General features: G+C 40.9%; 1 protein-coding gene across 4 annotated transcripts in view; it reads left to right on the plus strand.

The window, feature by feature from the left end:
• The window catches only part of rxraa (retinoid X receptor, alpha a), a 103,749-nt gene extending 88,600 nt beyond the window's left edge, over nt 1-15,149 (plus strand). For all 4 annotated transcript variants that reach the window (XM_019271559.2, XM_019271558.2, XM_019271561.2 and 1 more), the window contains exons 7-11: nt 3,230-3,359; nt 4,976-5,108; nt 7,558-7,649; nt 9,551-9,656; nt 11,045-15,149. In XM_019271559.2, coding sequence (XP_019127104.1) covers nt 3,230-3,359; nt 4,976-5,108; nt 7,558-7,649; nt 9,551-9,656; nt 11,045-11,192 — 609 coding nt within the window. In that variant the 3' untranslated portion in view covers nt 11,193-15,149. The remainder of the gene's footprint in view (nt 1-3,229; nt 3,360-4,975; nt 5,109-7,557; nt 7,650-9,550; nt 9,657-11,044) is intronic.
• The last annotated feature ends 530 nt before the right edge of the window (nt 15,150-15,679 follow it).

Below are 15,679 nucleotides of genomic sequence, written 5' to 3' on the forward strand. Positions count from 1 at the left end.
GAGCCTATAAACCCTTTGATTTGCTGGGATTGAAAACAGTGTTGTTTGTTGCAGGAATGGAAAAACACAATCAGTCAAAGGGGCTTAAATCCAGTTGCTCAAAATTTCTTCTTAAAGTTTAAGTTTTTGTCCAATCGTCCTCCTGTATATTTGCTTCCTATTGTCAGCTGTAATCTTTGGAGTAGAAGAAGGGGAAGTAGCTCTTTCAGTCAGGTTGCGAGGTATTCCCAGACGAGATTTTCATACGTGTAGGTTATTCCCTCACAGGTTACAGTGGCCTCCTCCATTGTGGCCCAGTAACATCCTAAATGCTGTTCTGTGACTTGAACAGTAAGTACAGTAATGTGATGCCTGAGGATTGTCGCAGGAGAGTGTAAGCTCCTCTCTGCTGTCATCTCTGCAGACAGAGGCAAAGAAACCAGGTCAGTGTAAACACAGCTAAGATAGCCATACAACATTCATGAGGCTTGCCATGTTTAACGAGAACCCTGGGACTTGTGTTCTTATGAGAAAGGGTGGCTCGACCACGGGGCACATTGAAGCCCCTTTTTTGTTTTTTCTTTGTTTTGGCAGGGGCAGCCCCTTGGAGGAATTAGCTGAATCTGTTTGTGTTTTTTTTTTTAGAGGAAGTGCAGCTCACGAGAAGTGTCGCGCTGAGCTGTGCCGTCCACGTCTCCCACGGAGATCAGATGCTGAAATATTCATAGGATGCCTGTTTTCTTTCTCCCTCTGAAGGAAAAAAAAAAGGAAGACTTGCACTTTTCAAAACAGTGTAGGCTTTGTGTCTGGTGTAAGTTTTTCATATCTGTGATACTCTGCAGTCAGTGTGAGTTTCACACCGTTAGGGAGGGAACGTGGAGGAGAGGAAGGGATAGTCTTTGGCCTGCTTATTATTAGAGGAGAATGTGAGTGGAGGGATGTTTTCCCCTTCATCTTGAACTAATCTCCTCTCGAGAGCCGCAGTTGATGTCGGGATCCTCCAAGCTTTTTGCATCGATCGGTGGGATTTGGAGAAGGAAGTTGGGGAGAAGTTTTTTGTTGGGTTATGAGTTCACACAGGGATACTTAGAATTTAAGGATGTTTACTTGAATTAAAATTATGCAAAGAATGTGCACAGAGTCTTTGTTTACACACTTACATATCAAGGGTATGTACTCTTGGGTAAATTACTCGTCAGAAGATGACAGTATTGTTTTGGATTTTTCCCCCCTGCCTAGATAGATTTACATTTTAGTGTGTTAGTCACATTCTACGTGTGCTGTATTAGTATTCCACTTCTGCTCACAAACTCCCTGTTGGTTAAAGAATAATACCGTCTAATCTGATGTATCAAGACAGTTGAGGACAAGCAGCCCTTGTCTTTGGACTGATGCTTCAGTTGCACACAGAAATGATCATCTCATATACCTTTGTTGTTTTTGCATGCATGCATTTCATTCCTTTCATTGTTAAGGGTTTTGCTTGATTCCAAGCAATCAAATATATATTTGCATGAAGAGGACATTTTTCCATTAACTGTAGTATCCTTTCACGGCAGCAGTGTACGTACTACGTTCACAGCAACACTAAAGCCATTTAAGCTCCAAAGTGAAGCCTCATAAAAGCATATGCACTCTGTCTTACATAATGTACGTTAAAGTAATAGATGAGCCGTGAGATCCATCTTCCAGCATTCTTCCAGCTTTTATGCTCATCTCTCCTCGAGGCGTAAGTGAGTCTAATGAAGTGAAATCAGGGATAGAATAGACATGTTCACTGTCCACCCGCTGGCGAACGATTGAAGGCTCACCTGGACCTTTTTATTTCATGCAGGAACTAGTCAGTGTTCCTATTTTAGGCACTAAATGGATGATGCACAGTGACAGCTCAGTCCATTACAGAGAACTGCTTGTTTTTTTCCCCTCATCAAAGTCAAATGTATTATTCCATCTCTGAAATGTTCACAGTAAATGATGAAAATTGTTCTTTTCAAAATGTTTCTTAGAAGGTATTTGAGAATATAAGAATAGACGCACACATATACCTGGCTATGACTTTTGTACTGAATTTGATAGATGAACCGAGAGTTGCTGTTAGTGGACTTAAGTCTCAGTTATGTGTTTTACTGTGAGTAAATATGAATAATTATTATACACAATCATTTACATCATTATAAATCACTGCCCAATAGGGATGTAACGATGCATCGTGACACGATTAAAAATCGGTACAAATGTGTGACGACTCGCATCGGTTGACAGAAAAAATGAATCACGATTCTTGGCGAATGGGAACCCGCACAGCGCGTGCTCTCACTGGTCAAACAGGCAGTTTGCCAGTGTCTGGCTTCCGCCCCCTCGAGGTGCTCTGTGGAAATTGACGCATGCTGCTTGCAAGTTTTAATGTTTTTATTTTATTGTTATATACAAAAAATGGGTCATATTAGACCCTGAATAGTATGTAAGGGTTAATGAGTAATGAAATGTTAGGATCATTTTTGTTAGATTAATTAATTGTTAAGATTAATTTAAAGCTTTAGTTAATAAAATGATCAAATTATTTCAGTTGCTCTCATAATCTGTCTTTTTTACACGGGAAAAAATGTGGCTGGTGGAAATTCTGACTTTTTATAAGAACACAAACTGTTTGAGAGTTTTTGTAAAGAAAGATTTATTTTCCTACAAATAAAAAGATAATTTTTCTTGGTCATAATTTGTCTGTAGCTCATTTTGATTTTAAAAAATCGTGAAAAAATCGACTCGAATCAAGTCGTGAGTCGAGTGTATCGTTACATCCCTACTGCCCAATTTGATAACAAAGTCCTATTTGAGCTCTTTAGTGCTTGTTATGTTGTGAAGTGTCAGTAGAGTGTCAGGAGGGGCTGCTTGAGCTCCACTAGCTGTCCAAAAGGCTGATTTGTGTGTCGGCTAAAAGGTCCCCAAAGAAAGAGCCTGTTTGGTGAAAGTCGTTTTTTCACCGGCAGCTCTCTGCAGGTATTTCCTCCATGAGCTGGGACAGAATCACTGTTTGTTTTGTCTTCCTACTAGCTTCTCTTCAGAGGACATTATTCATAGCGTAGCACTCGTGTAAGCGTGAATGTGCATGTGGTGATAGGTGGCTCGACGTGACACCAGGCTCTTAGCCAAAAGACACACACAGACTATAAAACAAAAACATGACACCTTTTCATTTCATGCATCACCTGGATTTCTAACTTCCAGATTTGTGTCTGCGTGTTTTTCCCTGCAGCCTAACGACCCAGTGACAAATATCTGTCAGGCGGCTGACAAACAGCTCTTCACTCTGGTGGAGTGGGCCAAGAGGATCCCCCACTTCTCTGAGCTGCCACTGGACGACCAGGTCATCCTTCTACGAGCAGGTATGTCAAAATTTGCTGAAATAAGTTAATAAAAGAACCAACTAACAAATAGTGACTAATGAAAAAAAAATGACAGTACCAAGGGTTTGAGATTAAATACTATACAAATAAACACAAACTCTAGCAAATCCCTCATGACTCCTCTAATCTAGCCTTTATTATTTGAACAAATGCGGCTAGATTAGTTTGCTCTTTGATATTTTAAATACTGAACAGTTTTTAAAAGCCCTGCACAACCACACAGATGTTTTGAGTTATTAGCCGATTAGACCACCGATAAGATACAAGTCTTGAGGTTACGGTGGGGATGAAAAAGAAATATTTTACCATTTCTTTTACTAAGAAATACTAAAATATGTTGTCTCTTGTCCATAACTGTTGTTATTTTATCTTTGACACATACTATCTGCATGTGTGGTTCCCACCTTTACAATTCAACAGCCACAGCTTCCAGACAGCCTGCTAATGGCTGACCAGAATCATTGTTGTTGACTGCCAGCTAAATAACCATTGATTTATATGTGTTTTGTGTTAAAATGGCACTATTAAGGGTCTTTAATTTAGATTATACCCATTAGACTATAGGCAGCTGTTGAAACAACCATTCTATGAGAAAACACACTTAATCTCAGATGCTTAGATCTTTCTCTAGGTAGGAAAATGAAAGCAAAAGAGAACTTGAATAGACTAACGTGGCCACAACCATGATTAACTCTCATGGTCATGTGACTGAGACAAGAGTCAGACCCACCAAGGTCACCACAGCCCATCATGCGTGTATCTGCTGTATGTGGAAAAGCAAGCCAACCGCTCAGGATCACAGAAGCGGCAACGTGAAAACACAGTGAATCATCTGTCACTTCTATTAAATTCACTACCATCACATGCAGGAAGATCTTTTCGGTTCTCCCAACACATTGCCCACGTTGCCTGCCTGTCACTTCATATTATACCATTATATTCTAAATCCACCTTTAGGAGAAAAGAAAAAAAAAAAGCTATTACACACCCATCCTATATTTTGAAAAAAAATCCTCCCATGATTTCTTATCCTTCGCACATACAATGATGGAAAGACTTCAGCAAAGCAGAGAGAGACATTATTCTGGAGAGCCCGTTTCTTCTCGGCTCTCAGGTTTTCTATAAATAACCGCTTTAGTTCTGCTGTATCACAGATAAAAGCATTGCGGCTCGTCTCACACCCAACTCAACTCTGGGGAGAAGAGGCGAGTGTTGCCAGGCAGAACAGTTAAAGGAGCCCTGTCACTCAAAAGGCAGCGTCTTGTGTCTTCTGTGCTCCCTGTGTCAAGCCCTTGCTTTGGCACATCAAGCCTGTTGTCTTTATTGTGATGGCAGGCGCAGTTCATCCCTTTTTACACGCTTGTCTCTTCAGAAAGCATGATTCAAATGTCTTAGTAATAACCTGATGCCGGTGCATGAGAAAGCTGCAGGTTTTTTTTGTCGCACAGCTTAATTGATTCATTGGAATTCCCTCTTTGTTGTTAGTTTCATTTTGCTTGGATGCTGAGTGAACTTTTGTACTGGGATTTGTTTTTTTGTTTTTTTTCTTCCCTTCATACTTTTCTCCTCGATCCCTCTTCCCGTCTCTACTGCAGGTTGGAATGAACTCCTCATCGCATCATTTTCGCACCGCTCGATAGCGATTAAAGACGGGATCCTGTTGGCGACCGGGCTGCACGTCCACCGCAACAGTGCCCATAGCGCCGGAGTGGGAGCAATCTTTGACAGGTCATTATTCCCATGTTACTAAACTTTGTGCAAGCTGCAGCTACCAATAATCATATTTAGCTCCTGTTTTATAATAAAATATATTTCATAAGTGGTTTATAAATTGTAACCAGCAGCTTTATTAGTGTTTTTTAGCCCAGTTATCAGACATTAATAAGTATAACTTGGGTTACCAGGCTGTGAAAAAAACTCTGGCAGCATTAGCTCTCTCTCTGGTTTATAAATTAGTTTTTAAATGGCTTATTTCTGGTGGTATAAATCAAAATAATAAATGGTATAACCTGATGCGTACTCAATACCTTAAGTTAATAACTATAGTTCTTGCTAACCAACTTCTTGGTTGCAAGGTTTTCACCAATGATCATATAAAGACACCACTCATAGGTTCCTGAAGCTAACCTAAAAATGGACAAAGACATGGATCATGGACCAAAGGTGGGCTGAATGGTGCTCAAATAAGCCCCCTGTAATGGCACCCACCTGTCAGTGAAAATGGCCACACTGTTATTAATCAAAACTTTACGCCTCAATACAATTTGAACAGGTGAGTTAGATAGAAATTCAGAGTCAATACCGTTGTCATGAACAGGAACATTAGTTAGAGAGACCAAAATATTTTTTTTGCTGTAAACATGTTTCTGATGGGAATTTGGACATTTTAACATGGGGGCATATGGAGACTAACTTGTCCTGTAGCCAGCCTCAAGTGGACACAAGTCTTTTTAGGTAGTTCTTAAGACTCAAGGCTCTTAAGATCAATGCCTCTTATGACGTATCTATAAAACACACTTGATTTGGTAAATATTGTATACATATAGACTCTTTATTATAAATGTTACGTTAGAAAGAGAGAGGCTGTTGCCATGTTTTAATGAATGATTTATCTATCATTGATAAGCCATTGATAACAATAACTAGTTGCTTCCCAGTTGCCAAAATTAAGTATGTGTAAGTAAGTACTCTGGCAGCATAACAGGCCTCCAGCTTATTACTGTTTTCTTACACTATAAAGCATTAACTACTAATAAAGTAAAAAAAAAATAGTTACAACTCGATGAAGATGTTTTCATTAGAAGCTGGTTACATAAGGTATCTTCCCCGGAAATTTTAAACCTAGACTGAAAGTGTGCCTCATGAAAGCAGCACAGGAACTATTGATTGACTCCAGTATATTAAATATGTACACCCGTGTGCATCAGGGGTCACACAGAAATAGAACTGCTCAAAAAATGTTGAAAAAAAAATCCATGCCCAAGTCACTCACTGTGAAGCCGGGTGTGTGCAGGAACCACCCTGGTGACTGTTATTGACTTTCTGGCTGTCTGACAGACTGAAATCTCACATGAGTCTGCAGTGTCTGTTCAGCAGCATCACACCTTGAGCTGAACTGACATCCACCATTTGGAAAGTTTAGAAAAGATACAAGCCAAATATATATGAGATTTTTTGAGGTTTGTTTTATATTTATTCGTCGCCCATTGTGGCCATCAGTTAATTGCTTAGATAATTTATCAGGCGCTGCCATCAAAGCCTCATTAACAGCAGCATATCTTTGAATAATCTTCTTCTCTTTCCTCGTGCCTCTGCTCCTCTGATCAGCAGCCTCTGTGCTCAGTGCTGAGCGTTCACAGCCACAGGACATATTCCATCTCTGGCCATTAACTGCCGCATGCATTAAGACAGAGAACTGATAGTTTCTTCATCCACTCCCCTCTCTCTTTTCTTCAGCGTACGAATGAAGAGACTGATTAACTTAAACGCTTGATACTTGTCTTTTCCCTTTCTTTCTTTTTTTCTTCTTCTTTTCTCTCTCTGTTGTTCCTCCTCGGAGCAAATTGAATTAGAATGAGCTAAGAGCCACAATTGACTTTACTATCCAAGTGGAGAGAGGGGGGGTGGGTAGAAACGGAGCGAGAGGGAAAATAAAGAGCGGCTGAGGAGAGGGTGTGACCGAGTCAAAGAGGGGTGAGGAGTTCGAGCGGCTCCACGCGCTGACACTCCCACCAGTGACGTCTCACACAGACAGTGGGAGTGCTGGTGTTAGATTACAGCTTGTGTTTACTCTGTGGCTTTTCTTTTATGAAAACCATGTACTAAATATAATTGCTTTGCAGGGTTGTAAACTTTTCCACTGATCTAACGATGCCTATGTGGGCTGAGGGTACGCTTGTGTGTATTTGTTTTTAAATAGATTTGAGCTGGATAGTAGTTAAACCATATTTTCAATGTCCCGGGTCTGGATTCTGGATAATTCACATGAAGCGTAGTGTGTCATTTCCAAAAATGTACCAATTAGACTCAAATGGTGATGTTAACTTTTCTGGCACTCGTTGGTTTGTTAGTTTAAAATAAAAAATGGTCTACTATCCAAGAAGGATTAGAGAAGCTGATGTCGAATGATCCAAATCTCTGACTTTGTTTCTTTTTTGTGTGTGTCTCCATTGTGCAGAGTGCTCACAGAACTGGTGTCAAAGATGAGGGACATGCAGATGGATAAGACAGAACTGGGGTGCCTTCGAGCTATAGTCCTTTTCAACCCAGGTAACTATCACCGTGTGCAAGCTTTCATTTGTTGCAGCAGCTTAAAGAAGCTGTGAATTAAGTGTTCCAAAAATGTGTGGGTTTTCAAAGAGCACATGCTGCCACTCACCGTCTTTTTATCCTAGTTTCAATACACTTTGAACCCAAACGACCGGCTAACAATCAGTGACATGTCTGGAAAGTGAAACCAGAACATGAATCCTGGCCATGATTTGAGTTTTGGGTTTGCAGTTTTGAGATTTCATCCGCAGCTTAAATGGGTGCCAAGCTACATGTTAAGCATCCCCAAAATATTTCCAGGTCTGAGAGAACAATTCTTTGAGTTCAGAGATCTTAATGTGCTGTAGGGCTGCTACTGTTTTAAGCAGTAACCAAGAAAAACAACATTCAACTGACCTTAATATTGCTAGAATAGAATATGACTCATTTAAGGAAGCTTAATGAAACTCCACCTAAAATCTGCATTTGAGTATGGAACTGTCTCCTCCAGCTCATTTTAAAAACAACAACAACAACAACAAAAAACTAGATTCACATTGGGGAGGGAAGTACCAACATATCTGGAGAAACTTGTCAGTTCACCCCTGCAGCATTATCCACTTCTCAACTGCCCATCAGCATTTGAAGCTTTTTGCAAACATTCATATTTTCACCAAAATGCGGATAAGTGCACCACTTCAGGTGGAGCTTTATAGCTTCGAAAAGCAGTGCACAGAAGCAGTCTATTCAAGGCGTATGTCTGGAGTGTACTCAGCATGCAGATGGAGGAGATGCGGTAGCAAAAATAAAGAAAATCACTGTTGAGATCCCGTGGAAATGACTGAATCCGACGTGAGCTCAGGAGTGTGTTCAGCTAACTGAAGAGATTTGGGTGTAAATTTTGAGATTTTAGGTGGACTATCGCTTTAGGTCTTGGACTGGTGACTCAGCTTGACCTCATTATTGTAGCTCGAGAATTGGGAACAGGCTTTTGACTTGCCTTTGTTGTCTTTGAACTTGACTTTGGTCTTCTCTTGAGAAACTGAGACTGGCTTGTGACTTGTAAAACTGATGTACTTCCCCCTCTGCGCAAAATAAAAGCTGATACGGCACATATTTGATTAATGACTGTGCTGAAGGTAAACCAATTAATTCTTGTTTATTTTATAATCTGACACCCCCATGTGATTTTTTTTTTGCTCTTTTTTTTTCACGTTCTCCTGCCAAAGCAAGTTTTATTTAATGATCTCACCGTGGCATGTGTCCCGCCTGCCATCCGTGTGCTGTTCTGTATTTAAAACCTCATCCACATGGCACTGAAAGTGCCCCTCTGGGGGCCACTGTGGATCTGTTCACCCCAGACACACTGATCCTCTGTGTTCCACATTTTGTTCAGGTCACATCCAGGCCCACTGGCCCCGGTTCACTTCTCGGCCTGATTCCTTGTTAATTAGGGGTTCACTAGGCTCGTCTGACTGAGAAAGCAAAGTGTGGGGGGTGGGGTTTGGGTTTGGGTTGGTGGAGCCGACAGCGAGGCTAAAAAGGCCCTCAGTCCTTCCTTTCCCACACTGTGCCATCAAGTCCAGTCATTAACAATGAATGTTCATTCATTGTTGATCAATTGTGCAATGCTTTGTTCCTCAGAAATGTTAATCAGCAATGTGTTTATGTCGTTAATCAAATATGAGTCCACCTCCAGTCCTAATTGGACTAACCCAGAATGTGGTGACACATGCCCACAGTGAGTCTGCGGGGTTAAACCTCAACCTTTAGGTTAGTGAGCCTCATACACCGATCTGACTGCAGAGGCAGGACTGGATAGAAAATGCATTATTTAAGCATAGGTTTTGTCCCCTTTTCCATAGCTGCTGTTGTTGTTGATTATTTTTTTTAATATCATTTGTGTGTGTGTGTCTCCACAGACTCTAAAGGTTTATCAAACCCCAGTGAGGTAGAAGCTCTGAGAGAGAAAGTGTATGCATCTTTAGAGGCCTACTGCAAACAGAAGTACCCCGAGCAGCCTGGCAGGTATGAATACAAAACACAGAAACGACTGTGAGCGTAACACTGCAAACCACACATGGAGAAATACATGTCTGTATCCACATACCCAATCATTTTCATCATTACAGTCACCTTGGTTACCTGTTAACAGATGTGAGTGATTCCTCACACAGATGTGCTTTTTCACCCAACAAAGATGGTCGTGTGCATCCTGCTCTTGCTCATTTGTTGTCTTAATATAGTTTTTCTCCTCACTATCCTAAGGTGTTTAAATTGCATATTGGATTAATGAGATTGCAGCAAAACATGTTTTAAATATTTTTTTCCATTCACTTCCCATCTATGACATGTTGTAAACTCACTTTGCTTTCCTGACAATTAGCTGCTTGGATGCCAGAAAAGTCTGAAAATAAGCTCACAGGTGTCAAGAGAAGTAAAGACAAGGGGCCTCATGCAGGAAATTTTGTGTTTTTATTCTAAACTCTTAAAAATTCTCTACCCAAACTCTCCTAATTGCACAAACTTGTCATAAATAAATAGTTTCTGCCTGATCAGTGGAAACGGTTCTGATATTTGATTATCTGCATAATGAATTTCTATACAAGATTACACTTTCTGTTCAATTTATGGGCAAGTTTCATTCACAAAAGTGTTGAGGCAAGAAAACAAATAGACACAGTGGAGCCTCAAGTTGTACTGCTGTTTGAAATTAGCAGGCAAACAACAGAGTGAGTGGTGTCAGTAGAAGCGATTAGAAATCTTATTAACAGCTGCCAAAGTTGTGCCATGTGAGCAGCGCTGCACTGTGACAGCATTGTAGTTAGAGGCTAATAAAGTCTTTAAAAAGCAGAGCGGCCCATTACTTTTTATGGAAGGTGGGTGCGATTATACAATAGGTAATGTCAGCAGCTCTAATCTGTTATTCACCTGGACGGCGAGCTGCATAAAGTCCCTGATTGCTGCCATGAGAAAGAAGTGTCCAACGTTTTGCTGTTACAGCTACTGAACTGTTGTCTCTGTCAAAATGTGCCAATACAATTAAAAACAACTCAAGAACAAAAGATTTTATTCGTTTCCAATATATTATATTTCACTTGATTTGCTCATTCAGACAACAGCTGGATAATTCTTAATAAGTAAGCCACTCTGTGCAGAATGACTGTCTGTACACACTCATATGACCCCTTATGAGTGGAGAAAGTATCATTGAATAACGTGTATGTGTCATTCAAGGATGAATTTGTTCATTCGAGTGGCTCTCGGGGCCCAGTACGTGACAGCTCCTCATTACACTGAAGGCTCTGTATGTGTGCTAGATTGTTTTTCTTCAGTATCGTCCCTCCCTCGTCCTCTCACATGTATAATACTGTCTTTGTCTTTGTGTCTCATTTCTTTGTCTTGTGTTGTGACAGATTCGCCAAGCTGTTGCTGCGGTTACCGGCGCTACGCTCCATCGGCCTCAAGTGTCTGGAGCACTTGTTCTTCTTCAAGCTCATCGGCGACACGCCCATCGACACCTTCCTCATGGAGATGCTAGAAGCCCCTCATCAAATGACATAATAGCGGAGGGGGTTGAGCTCTCCTCCCTCCTCCCTCGTGTCTCCCACTCAGACCTGGACGGGGAGTGGGGTCCTCTTTTTTTTTTTTTTTTTTTTTTTTCCCTTTCCCACATCCCGTCATGACTTTGAATGGAGACCCTCTCCCTCCCTCGCGCCCTCCTCTCCTTGGCTCCCTTTTGATGTGTTTCAAAACAATGAATTCATCATGTCTATGGGTCTGTTTTATACCTTGTAAAAATATATAAATAAGAAATATATATATAAGAAAAATCACACGGCGACACGAGTGGACTGAAATGAGGTCGGACAGAGGACAAATGAAACGTATTGAGCCATCGTTTTCATCCTTGCTTTTCCTGACAAGAAAAAGCAGAGATGATCAGGTTTTTAACACCCACAGTTATGCTTGCAGGTATATTAAAGAAAACAAGCGACAAAAAAAGAAAACTAAAAAAAAAAACAAAAACAGCGGTGATGTCATGTTTGGACACTCAGCGTTGTGATCGGGACAATCGTGGACTGGGAGAGCCTCGGGCTGTCTAGACTGGACTAGACCTGAGGACTCTCTCCGTCTCTTTCAGGACTGAACTTAACTTCGGGGAGGGAACGGCGACGGTGGTTGGCGGGAAGGGGATGGGAGGGGGACGGGCGGGAGCACGTCTGCTTAAAGGAACTCCTGACTGACTCGACTTGAACACGTCAGGTCTTGCACTAGCTGTTTTTTTTTTTGTTTCGTTTTTTTCTCTTGAAGTGTGAGCTTTTTCTGGAGTTAGACAAGACTGCAAGTGCTCAACAAAACCTCAGGTCTCTGCCCAACAAATACAACCATGTCTTACTCTGTTAGCACTGTGCAACATCGGGGGGGGGGGGTTGGGGCGGGGGGGGGGGAGGACGACGTATTAGTTCACCAATCAGCCCTTCAGTTCACTTTCGGTCAGCTGATCCAACGAGAGTTTTTCCGGGGAGCTCGTCGCGTGCAAGTCCTTCTGCGAAACGTGGGATGGTGCAGGCCGCTGTGATTTAAGCTCGATGCTACATGATGCTCTGAAAGGCTACCAGCAGGCCGCGGGAAAACGACTTCTGTCATCCTCTTTCAGACAACCGGCCTCTTGTTGCAACCTTCACAACAAACTCTGATGGCTGGAAAGCGAGCTCATCTGTTTGGGGGGTGGTGGTGGTGGTGGTGTTGGGTGGGAATATATATCACCGTCCTCTGAGCTCCCTTTTCCGTCCCTTCTCCTGCCTCTCCGCGTCTCATTTCATGTGAATTTCAGCACACCATTTACACCTCCACACTCACAAATCCCTCTGCTCAACGCAGCGGGTGTTAGCTTTGTTATTTTTTTTTTCTCTTGTTGGAAAAACACCTCATATCTACCTGTACAGAAAGTTACAACCGTATACAGTATTGACATTATTTTCACTTTTGATTTCAACAGCAGCGATGCACGATTACCTCTGTTTCCATCCCTCCGACCTTCAGTTCTCGACACTCATTTAAAGTATGCGGGAGGAGTGCTCGTCGTTGCAGCAGAGCCATTATTTGTTTATTTGTTTGTTACTTGGCACTTAACCTCATGACAGCGGAGTCGGGTTCCTAAAAAACAGAGAGCTAACGTTGATGTAACCGACCTCTGAGGTGGAATTTGGCCCCGGGCCCAATCAGGAATGCCCAAATTGTTTTCCTCCTCAGATGGATGTGAAACACACACACACACACACACACACGCTCTCTCTCTGCACTTCTCTGGACAACCAAGTGTCATTCAAGTGGAACTGAAATGTTAAATATCTCCATGTTGTGTATAAATATGCTTTATGCCCATATTCTGCTTTTGTTTTCCTCCTCCTCCTCTCCTTCTCTCTAAATGCTGCAGCTGCTGCAAAACTATGCATCAAGTGCATTTCCAAAGATTGTCCACAGAGCGGGTGCATGTTGATACAGCTTAAAGAGATCTGACACCTTTTTTAAATCAAGTGTTTGTGAGATGTGGATCTGCTGTAATATTTTCCTGGACTGGAGTACCGTCCACGTCCCCCCCCACCCCCCCTCTCTATTCAGATATTTGATAGTCATTGTGCGCTTGTTTGATCGCCCTTTACCGACTGACAACAAACAGCCATCGGCCCTCATTCAGAAGCGTTTTGAGCAAAGCTGAGCTTAAAGTCAAGGTTATTGTTAGTTACCGCTGAGAATGATGTGAGAAAAGGACTGTTAGATTGCAAATTAGATCAAGGATCGTCTTTCTGTATCTGCATATTCACCACTTTCATAAGCACCTTGACACTATCTGAACCTGGAAGAGGAACAAAACAAAGAAAAACCCTGAACACTGTGTTTTCCTTATCCTTAGATAAACTTGAGATGGTCTGAGCTGCGTGGAGTCTTGAGTGTGCCACTTCAATAATCATTTATTGGGATGAATTCTAATGAATGAACAAATTAAAAGACAATATGAATTTGATTTGCATATCAGGGTCAGGGATGCATCAGAAAAGTAAAGAAAAATAATCAAAATAATTCAATTTGTCAAGAAGTTCTCATTATTGATTTCATTTATTTTTTTCTTTTGGTTGTGCCTCATATTTTTTCTCACTATGATTTTTTTCCCTCCTGATTTAACATATACAGTTTATGATCACATTTAAAGTGTCACTTAATCTAACCTACAGAGCAGCAGCTGGATCACTTATTGGCCAGCTGTTCAGATCTGATTTCTGCTTCTTTTTTTTTTGTTAATTTGGTTGCATATTAATGAAGTAGTCTGGAAAAAAAGGACCTTAATTATTCTTGTGGCACCACCAAGACTCCATAGACAAAGAGTCAGGTTCAGGTGATGAGCAGGACTACAAACTTTACTTTACAGTCAGTATGGATAAGATAGAGCGAGCGAGAGGACGTGGCGCCTGTTTGAGAGCTGTGAGCTCCCTCTAGTGGAAAAGAGGCAGCGCTGCAACATTACTTGAATTTTTCTACAAGTATTTAATCAGACAAAAAAAAGAAAAAAAGATGGCACTTTCTCACAGCGTTGTTATCGTCGATGTTCCTCTTGATCAGACAAAACCTCAGTGTCTGTGCTTGTTAAAAGTGAAAAGTAGCAATAACTTCAGTGTCACCTATTGGCTTGTTGTTTTATTATCACTGAGGTGGCCTGTACTATTACGTATACCCAGGTGGACAGTATTGACTGCCAGTTCAAGCTCAGTTTACAGTATTTATATCCTGGGAAAAATCATGCTCGTTTGTCGGTTGTTCATGAGTTGTCAACATAAGCGTAAAGAAACTTCACCCTTGTTGATTTTTCTGTTAAAACTGAGCCAAAATTACCTGATTTGTTTTTTAAAAGAATGCTGCCAATTTTAATCAAGAAAAGTAAGCAATTAAATGTTTGTCGTTTTGACCGGGTGACCCAACTTTCAAATGAATCTATCCTCCTGTTCCCTGAAGTCTGATGTCTCCTCCTCTGAGCTTGCTTTGATTGGTGACCGCAGGTATCTTATAGCCATAAAGTGTATGATGTGCGAGCTCACTCCCCTGCAGGAAATGAACAGACAAGGATCTCCTTGACCAGATCGAGGAAGGATCACCCACGTAGAATGATTACCTACACGAATGCTTTATAACATAAAGCTCTATTTTGTTAATATGTATATGTGTATATATTTATAAATATATATATCGACAGATCTGTTCCTTGAGTATTTACAACATTGAAAGAGGGAGATTAAGTCTTTCAGACCAAACCGTTCTGAACCAGGTGTTTTTTCAACTCTTTTATGGTGTTCGTTTTTCTGAGGGTTTTTTTGCATTCTCGACCTTGACTTTGTAAAAAAAATAAATCAGTCCTGATAAACCAGCAGAATTGCAGCAGCTCTAAACTCAAAAGAACCAGCTCCTTCTCAGCAGATTATGGGACCTGAATTAAAGATATAAAACACAAAAGAGGAAAAAAAAAAAGACTAAAGACTTTGAACCCTCCGAAATGTGTGTTGCTTGGCAATTGTATGTTCAAAAAGTGTAATCAGGAAAAGCTGAGCTTGTGACACAATCACTGCTTTCTTTGTTGCATAGACAGTAAAAAAAATGTTCAAGTGGAAAAAGAAAAAGAAAAAAAAACACTTGGAAAAAGATCTATTTTTGTACAAAGGTAATTTTATCCCTTGCTTGTGTACTCTGTTCTTTCCCTTTTCTTCTGTGGGCTGTCGTAAACGTTGTGGAAAAAGCTTATTGACGAGGCAAGAGACAATTTTCAGATTGAAAATTTTAAAAAAGGTGAGAGGAGTTTGTTGGCTTTGGCACCTTGGTAACTGTGTCGCCTTTACTTTGCCATTTTCAACCTGTCGCTGCAAGACGGGGATGTCTTCTTTCATTATATTTTTGTCTTTTTAAAAAGGAGATGGAGTTTTTGTCATCTGTTCTTTGTGGGTTGTTCTCTGATGTTCTATCTTTCATGGACAGAAAAAAGGTTATTAAAAAAAAAAACTTAA

The sequence above is a fragment of the Larimichthys crocea genome, chromosome IV (assembly GCF_000972845.2).
Source record: "Larimichthys crocea isolate SSNF chromosome IV, L_crocea_2.0, whole genome shotgun sequence".
NCBI classification, from domain to species: Eukaryota; Metazoa; Chordata; class Actinopteri; family Sciaenidae; genus Larimichthys; species Larimichthys crocea.